This window comes from Cystoisospora suis (genome assembly GCF_002600585.1).
Source record: "Cystoisospora suis strain Wien I chromosome Unknown contig_2720, whole genome shotgun sequence".
Lineage (NCBI taxonomy): Eukaryota > Apicomplexa > Conoidasida > Eucoccidiorida > Sarcocystidae > Cystoisospora > Cystoisospora suis.
The window spans coordinates 25809-34194 of record NW_027155516.1 but is presented as its reverse complement, the minus strand read 5'-3'; the positions used below and the strand labels follow the sequence as shown (position 1 = coordinate 34194).

At 55.3% G+C, this 8386-nt stretch overlaps 2 protein-coding genes across 2 annotated transcripts; one reads left to right on the top strand and one right to left on the bottom strand.

Annotated features, from left to right (window-relative positions):
• Window positions 1-277: 277 nt before the first annotated feature.
• On the top strand, window positions 278-3365 carry CSUI_005609 (uncharacterized protein; the record flags this gene model as incomplete). Its single annotated transcript, XM_068065780.1, has 3 exons — window positions 278-1477; window positions 2171-2305; window positions 2690-3365. The coding sequence occupies exons 1-3, from the start codon at window positions 612-614 to the stop codon at window positions 3363-3365; spliced, it is 1677 nt and encodes a 558-aa protein (XP_067922248.1). The 5' UTR covers window positions 278-611.
• A 481-nt stretch (window positions 3366-3846) lies between these two features.
• On the bottom strand, window positions 3847-5330 carry CSUI_005608 (tubulin binding cofactor a protein). Its single transcript, XM_068065779.1, has 2 exons — window positions 4751-5330; window positions 3847-4343 (listed from the first exon to the last, which is right to left on the bottom strand). Exons 1-2 carry the CDS (start codon window positions 4883-4885, stop codon window positions 3924-3926), a joined length of 555 nt encoding a protein of 184 aa, XP_067922247.1. The 5' UTR covers window positions 4886-5330; the 3' UTR covers window positions 3847-3923.
• Between the last annotated feature and the right edge of the window lie 3056 nt (window positions 5331-8386).

Below are 8386 nucleotides of genomic sequence, written 5' to 3'. Positions count from 1 at the left end.
CACCTATCCAATGTTATTTTTGTGCAGCTGTTAATGACTTTCTTGTTACGCTCGTCAGTCGGCGGACTGGTGTTCGGGCGGTTGCGTAGATGCGTTGCCGCGGTTGTGTGAATGCCTTATCCTCGCGTTTCGAAAACACACCAGCTGGCTTGTGAAGTGCTTAGCCTGAGCGCAGACCTTCAGTCCCCGGTTACGTGTTGGCTCTTTCTGAACGCATTTCAGTGGCTGATCAGGCTCTCGTTGGCTTGGAGACGCCAAGCTACACCACCATGACGGCGGCCACGCGGGCAACTGCGCTACGCAGGAGCGAGAGACTGGCTGCATGCTGTCTCCAGAAGTTGGTGGTACCGCCCTTCGCATGCTGTCTCGAAACCAGCCAGGCATTACGCCCAGCTATGTCGGAGTGAATTCACCCGGTGCAGGGCCGCTTGCTCGGAGTAGGTTCCTCGCTGGGTGGAGAATATGGAGAGCTTCCGCCCGCTGTTCTTGGCAGCGATTCCAAGGCACTGCCAGTGTGACCCTCTAAAGCGATGTCGAATGTCCGGCTGTGCGAGGCAGTAGACGAGTAGTTCGGCACCGCTGAGTGTGTGACCGTCTGCAACGCTTGATAGATGACTTGGCCTACCACCATGCAGACGCAGGTTCAGCTGACGGCTGGGCTGCCTGCCTCACCGTCCGGACTGGGGCAAGTGGAATCCCCCAGGCTGGCGCATGAAAGTGGTGACCACGCTACCGAAGCTCTTTTGTATGTTGACCTCTCTCTTTCTTCCTCCATCACTCTCCTGTCGAGATTAGCGCCTCTGATGGCGCAGCTTCAGCGCGAAGTCATGTGGAGCCGGCTCCACTTCGTCAATCCAAGGACCCAGGCCTTCACGACAGCGGTGCCCTTTCGGTTCCACGTGCAGCTCGGGTACCACATATTTAATTTAGATCCAGACGCAAGCCATGCAAGTCTTTGTCTTACTGGAGAGGATGGGCACTTCTGCTCTTTTCCACCCGACGAGCCAGCGTCCCTTTCTGAGCAAGTCACTGGCCGACAAGTGGCAGAGGAGACTTTGCTTCAGCTGTGTCTAGTGGAATACGCGTCAACTCATCCGCGACGCAATGAAGCGCCCGATCCCACGACGTCCCTTAAGCCAGGGACGGCCTCGCCGACGGCGGATGATGCTGTGCTGTGGGAGTATTTGGACCTCTGGTCCAAAGAATGCAGTGGCCATTCCGCTACTGCTGCAACAGACGTCACCGGTTCATCCGTGCACCCCGGTTCGGCTCAGCGAGAGCCTCAGGGAGTCTATCCGTCTATGAAATTTCCTCCGTTTGACAAAAGATGCAGCTTGGAGCGGCTGGTGGAGCTTGGTCTCCCCGTAGAGCCAATCATTAAGGAATGCGAACAGGGCGACAAAGCGCAAGCTCTCCTGCAGCGGCAAGTCGACCTTCATCTTAGCACGGTCCCTCTCTTCTTTTTGAATGGCCGCAAGTGAGTTCGTCCGTCGAGCTCCACAGTTCAAGTTGAGGATGCAGCCAACAGACTTTCGGAATGGCCGGTGTTGGTCTTGGCCAGTGGCATTCCTCGAGAAAAGAGGAAGCACACGTGCACTGACATCGCCTTGCCCGCTCTAGATGTAGAGGAACGGAGAGTAAGAGGGCCGGCCCGCATCCTCAAGTGCTCGCATTGTGAGCTTGCACGTCTCCTGGTCCATATATTCGTAGGAACGCATACTAGGAGCTAGAGCTGCTGGGAATCCGCGATCCGTGTTTTACACGATAACCGGCAGTACTAACCTCTTTGGTGTGCCACATGGACAAGCGGCTTCGGGTGTTCTACACTCATAAGCAAACACTACCACTACCGTACCTGGTACTCAGGTTAGAGAAACAGCTCCCTACTCGATGTCACCTAGATGGTTGGACCAGTATTTTGTACTTTCAGGGGGCGTCCGCTCATACCGAGTCCGACCCATGCAGTAACAATATCACTGGGTCACGGCGTCCTGTCTGATCACGCGATTCTCTCAAGCCTGAGTGCGCATGGAGTTCCCGGCTGGTGTGTCGCTTGAGCTTGTGCAGCAGCCCTGCTTGCTGGAAGGCCGCCTCTCCCATGTTGAACGACGGTGACTCCGTCAGTTCATTTGATTGGAGCCGGGTCCTTCTTTTGCTGTGCCTCGTACAGATGCATCGGTGATGTGACTCCTGAGTCCATCATCAGAACCTTATGCGGCGTCGGGGCAGCTGGGCATCTGGCCCGTTCACCTCCCACAGCCCCTGCTGCCACGCCGTGGCCTATCTGCGACTCTCCGGCGATTGCGTAAGTGCATCTGCTTTTGTAGCCGGGCCTGCGTGTAACTTCATAAACCCATAGTGGAAACTGACGCGGAATCTTAGGGTCTACTTTCTCAAGCCCTGCTTTCTCACGACAGCGCTTACAGAGCTTAGTTTCTTAGCTTGCGGGGGGCTGCGAGGCATTGCGGAGTAGAGATTGGTGACATTGACCCGTTGTTGGGCAGGGCCCGAGTCTTGGAGTGTTACCAACCGCGGCCTTCCGCACTAAACTGCCGAGTGTGACTTGCCTTCTGCCGGGAAACTGGTTTGTAGTCCGAGTTCTGGAGAAACTACCTGACTTCAGACGTGGCCCATATTGTTGCACTAATGGAGCTCACATGGATCGTGTGCTTATTTCCTGTCTCGACAGCCGTAGTCCGTCGTTGCGAGAGGCGAACGGCGATCCAGCCGCCGCGTTGGGAGAGGGTGATATCGCTGTAGCAGCACATCTCTTGAAGACGTACGGCCGATCTCCTGGAGATGTTGCAGCATCCTTCGCCGGAGAGTGGAATGCCCCATCGGCCGGGGCGGTTGATGGTGAAGGAGAGTACAGGTTCAAGAATGTGGCAGCTTCCCGGGGGAGATCTCACCTGCAGCCGGAAACGGTTTCTCAAGTCGAGGATGGTATGGTAGTAACCGCTAATGTACAGTCGGAGTTATCGCAAGAACGAAGGGGCAACGTTGGCAGGATACACTACGAAGAGCCGGGTGCAGCGGCTGCTGGGACAGCCCAGCAAGAAAGAGAAGGTGGGGCTGCCCTTTCGGGGGCTATGGGCCCACCATCAGGAATCCGTGAAACTGACGACCCGAGTCCCAAACACACAACGCCGCCGGTGCTAGAAAGCCTTTCCACCTCTCTCATGAGCAACCTTAGTGGCTCGACCGTAGCGCCGGTAGATTGGAGCACCGTCGCAGTTGTTCTGTTTGTTCTACTCCTTTTGATCCGACTTTTGTTCCGACGCAGAGGACCCGAGGAACCTGCCGCTGACCCGACACTGTCCGGGAGCGGTGCGGAACAGGGAAAAACGTTGAAGAAAAACGACTGATACCCAGTATTTCTTCTTTAGTTTGTTCGGCGTGGGCATTGCTTCGTGTAAGTACACGTCCACGGGGGGTAGCTGTAAATTCTTAAATTGGCGAGTGTCTTACGAGGATGCTCGGAGACCATCCGTTTCTTGCTGTACCGCGGGCGGACCGCTGCGTCACGGTGCAAGACACTTGCGTGACCGCGACCACTAAGGTCTGGCAGACTCGCCTCGGCGACCTGAGATTGCATTTTCGCACGGAGAAGGCTCTGTGTGTGGACTCTACTCCGGCTTTTTGGCCCAAGCATGCAGAGCAACTCAGATCTTCTGGCGGCGGCTAAGCGCCTCCACAACGGCTTCCACCCATATAGGGCAGTCAGGCACCTTGTCTGGTGAAGACGGAATAAGAAGATTGAGGGTCCTCTATACTCGCCTACAAAATCAGTTTCTCTTTTTTCCACTGCGCAAGCACCTTTCAGTTCACAGCTCAGTTCTTATACGTGTCCTGTTCTCCGCTGCTGGAACCCCGGGACGCAGTTCAAATCCAACTTGGGGAGGGCGGCCAGACGCAGCGCGGGACTATACCTCTTCATCGTCACTCTCTGATGCACTGGAAGCGCACTCCTGGGTGCCTGTGCTATCAAGAGCTTTCAGCACAATCTGAAGGTGCGGCAGTTCGTCTTCGAGGCTCTTTAGAGTCGTTACAATGCCCTCAACCTCTTTATCGAGGCTCTGTTGGACTGATTCTCCTGATTCGCTAGCTCCCCGGTCACACTCCGCCGGGGCAATAAGGGCTGGCCGGCTGTCGCCACTTCCGGCGTCAAGAGGCCGAGCCAGCGCCCGCTGAACAGATGCCATGCAGGAGGCATTAGACAGCATGTAGTCATCTAGCTCGACACAGGCTTTCAGAAGCCGTTGCTCGGCATCGGGGACCATGATAACTGTCTCGTCCAACACGTTCTGCTGCTGCTTTATATCGCTCGGCTCCCTTCTCTCCGCCTACGCAACACACATGAGAACCGGTAACCACCTGTGCGCGCGAGAGACCGGTCACCGCTTGGGTAGACGGAGACTGGCAACAGTGCTTAAGAGCACGCTGGTATCGGAGACTCACGTGCAGCTCACTACAGAGTGTACAGGTCTTCTATGGAGCACAATACTCCCCGCGCACATAAAGGGTGTAGACGCCAGCATACACTCGACAAACACCAAGGACGAAGTCGTGCACGTTCCCGGAAGCCAGCCCCCCTTCTTTCGTAAAGCGCCGTCGACTGGTAAGTAGACTAAGTGGCACCCGGAGTAGTGCATCCCACTGCCGTCGACCCGGGTGAGAACTGCTGCCCAGACCACTGTGCAGCGGCGGTGCTGTTTGGTTGCTTCTCGAAATAGTTCCAAGCAGGGATTACCTTCATTCGGGCGACAGTCGCCTTGTGCTGTTCCACCTCAAGTTGATACGATTTCAGCTCTTTCGTAAGCCTCTGAATGACCTTGTGCTTTATTCGCAAGAACCGCACATATTCGCTTCCCGCAAGCGTAGCCATCCTGAGACGGGCTTCGAGAAAAAGTGCTTTGGAAAACTTTCATGCGTTCCGGAAAGCCCACCGGAGCAAGAAGCGAAGAACTCTTCGAGAAATCTCGCCACGTGCACGAGTTTGACCCGCTTGCAGGGCTCAGACAAAGCGGGCGAGGATTCCAGACTCGATCAGCTCCACAAAGCTTGGTTAAGAAAACAATTTAGCTAGGACTCATTTAGAAGCCGTGTTTTACTTTCGTGCGAGAAGTCGGCTGCATTCTCCCCGGGGGTCGATTGGGAACAAGACAGGAGCTCCGTGTATGCGACTAGTCGAGGGGGGTGTGTGCGGTTGTTTCGGTGGGAACTGGTCGGTCCTCCAGCTTGGCAAAGAAGAGAAGTGCTGATCGTCGTTTCTTTCGTTTGCGATAGCAGACCGTCACTCTGGTGGTTTCTTCCGACGCGCCGCCTTCAAGGTAAACACAGAACTACGAGCTCACCGCGACTGCCACTTCGGTGGTTTTCTCTTCACGGCCATGCGGAGGCGGCCCGCGGGAAACCGCTCAGCGCTCCGCGGAACCACAGCCGAGGCAGATCTAGATCGCGCAAGAGTCCGCCCGAGCAGTCAGAAGGATTGGTGGACACGACCAGTCGCAGTCCAGGATTGGAGTGGTGCTGACATTGCTTTGTGTCATACCTTCCGGCCTCCGCGTTTCCGAAAAGTTTACTGTGGGGTACGCCCGGCGTCCTACTGCTTCACTAGGGGCGCTAACGTGTGAAGGTGCCATCTCGGTGCCCGTGTTCGGTCCCCATATATTTTTGTTGGCGTTCGATGACGCATTGCAATGCCGTGTCGAACAAAAGATGCCCGATACAGGCCGATAGCACCGAGCTACGCGTCCGCGTTGTGTGAGCTCAAGAACAAGAACCGAACTGGACTTCAGGAGTCTTGTGGCACCGGCCGCGATGCCGATCCCGACCGGCGGGTGCAGCACCTTTTTCAAGCAGGAACAGAATGCTCTCGTGGTGCTGACATACAGGATTTCAAGAGCTGCTTGGCGTAGCATCCCTTGGAATGACCACGGTGGCCGGCGATATCTATACTTAGTTCACCAGAACGGCCCGTAGAGGGGCTCCACCTGAAACCTGGCCAGAGTGAGGTCGCTAAACTCCTGGGCTTGTTGAAGGTTTCACGCTGGTCGGCGACACCGCCGGGTTACAAGGTTACCTCGATCCAGTGTCCGAGTAGGTAAACTGCAGGTCCGCAAGTTCTACCTTTTCCGATCACGATCCCTGAGGGTGTGTTACGCTGCATTTGTGACCTAGGTTTTCAGCGAGGCCGGCAACGTTTTGATGTGAGAAGAGCTACCTTGCTGCCGGCCGAATAATAGACGTCAGAGCACACACAGGATACCCCAGCAGTCACCTTACCGGGAGGTTTCCCGAGTAACAACCTTGGGAGGTAACTGCCTTTCTGCTGTCAAAATCGCAGCATAACTTCGTTCACTGAGCGTGAGTATTGCAAGCTGGCTCCGCCGTTGCCAACTAACAGACGAGACAGCAGCTCTCTGGGGCAACCAACCTTGTGCTGTCATGCCCGCTCGCACAGGCGTGGCGTGTCTTGATACGTTTCTTGGTCTTTTTGTGTCTCAACATGAATGCGACTCTTTCGTTCTTACTATTACCAGCAGTTTGTTCACCTTGTCAAGAGGGACTCCCAGCGCGGCTCTTTACACACCGCGCTGAACCGGGCTGGTCGCTGGTGCACGCGCACAGCGGAACGGGACTGGCAAGTATCGATCGACCAAAGAATTAACCCGAACGGCAAAGACACCGAGCACGACCCCTCTGGCGCTATTCAGCAGTACAGGTAATCTTCGCTTTCTTCTTTTTTTCTCTTGATTTTGACGGAGAAATCTTGACGGGGACCGCTAGTTGCAACAGGCAGCCGTCTTGTAGCGGCCTGAGCCGTTGGTTAGTGTGTGTGTCCATGCTGCACCAGCTTTATAGGGGAGCGCCTTTTGGTCTACCTCCTTTCTTCCTTTCTTGTTCCCTCGGCTGACAGCTGAGCGGTGCTCTTTCTTTTTTTACAGGGACGGATGCTAAGCTCTCTGTGTGGAGGTCCTTCCTTTTTTCCTCTCCCTTTGAGGGCCCTCTGTTACAGTTATCGATCCACTCCTTGGAAGTGACTCATCTGTCCGAATCTTTCAGGATGGCTTAATTTTTTCTCGCATGCCGTAGACTTGACGACCTTACAGGTGACATTTCAGGAGTTCAGGTTTCCCCGGTGTGTGTTATCTCTCTGTGGGCCTCGGGAGCGCATTCGGGCTTTTTTTTTGCTAGTCTTCGCCCCGGCTCGAAGGCGGAACGCGATGCTGAAAAGGCGGTTCTGACCAGCCCTTTTAGAGGACACACCTGACGCTATTGATTGTGCTCAGTCCGGAATGCGAACTCCGAGCGTCACTCGCTGATGGAATCGTCGCCCGTACATACTTGTTTTTGTTGTAACGCTCAGCTTTCCGAGCGCGGCACTGCTGCGGGCAGTATGCCAGCTGGAATCTGTTTGATTTACTCAAGAAATTCCCTCCTTTTCGTCTGAGCAGTGATACCGACACGGACGTTATTCTGTTTTCCCTGAGGGTTCCACAACTGGCCGGTACTTCCTCAGCGGGGGTCCCAGGACGGACACTTGAAGCCGGTTTTCTCCATTAGGGTTGGTTCTATGTTTCTTGCCTTTCAGTGAATCGCTCCCCAGACGGGTAGCGTATTTGTTTGCGTGTTTGAATGTCCCAGAGGGATGCAGCAAGCTCGGGAGAAAGCCCGGAGAGTGGCAAAACTCAGATATATCACGGCTGAATCTGTACGAGTGAGCCGGGCTTGGCCCGTGGCGCCTACCAGTCTCCCTTCGGACTACCTTCCTGTTCGCTTGGCTACTAGCAGCATTGCTTCGTGATCATGAATCATCCTCTGATGTGCTACACATCACGGAGGGCAGGAAAGGGGAGTGAAAAATATCTCGGTGTCACGCGATCCGTTAGTTGCATTCGCACGGGCGAGGAAAGCCTACACTACGCGTTAGACAGGCGGGTTATGCCCCTTGAGCCAGTAGGTCAACTCCTGGTGTGGGAGAAGGATGAAGAGAGGCTGGATCCTTCTCACCTTGCCGTACGGGGACAGTCGTTCGTGCCACAGCAGCAAGTCCTGCAATCCCGGTACCATCTGCAACGCTTCCGCCTCCAAGCTCGCGTGGTGGGGCACGCGGGGGTGAACCGTTTTCTTCTGCCTCCTTTCCTTATGCACCCGAAGGTTGCTGGGCCCCGCTTCCACCCCCACATAGCTTCGTAGTTCGTTGACCTCAGCCACACACTCTTGAGGAGCTGCCCGACCTTTCTTGTCTTCAGCTCGTACACGTGTTGGTACTGGAGGGAAGGCCGCGTCTGCTTTGAGTCTGCTGTTGTGACTCTTTCCGTGTTCAATGGCATCGTCACTAGAGGGAGCAGGTACTTTCTATTTTTGCCGTACATCCCTGGAT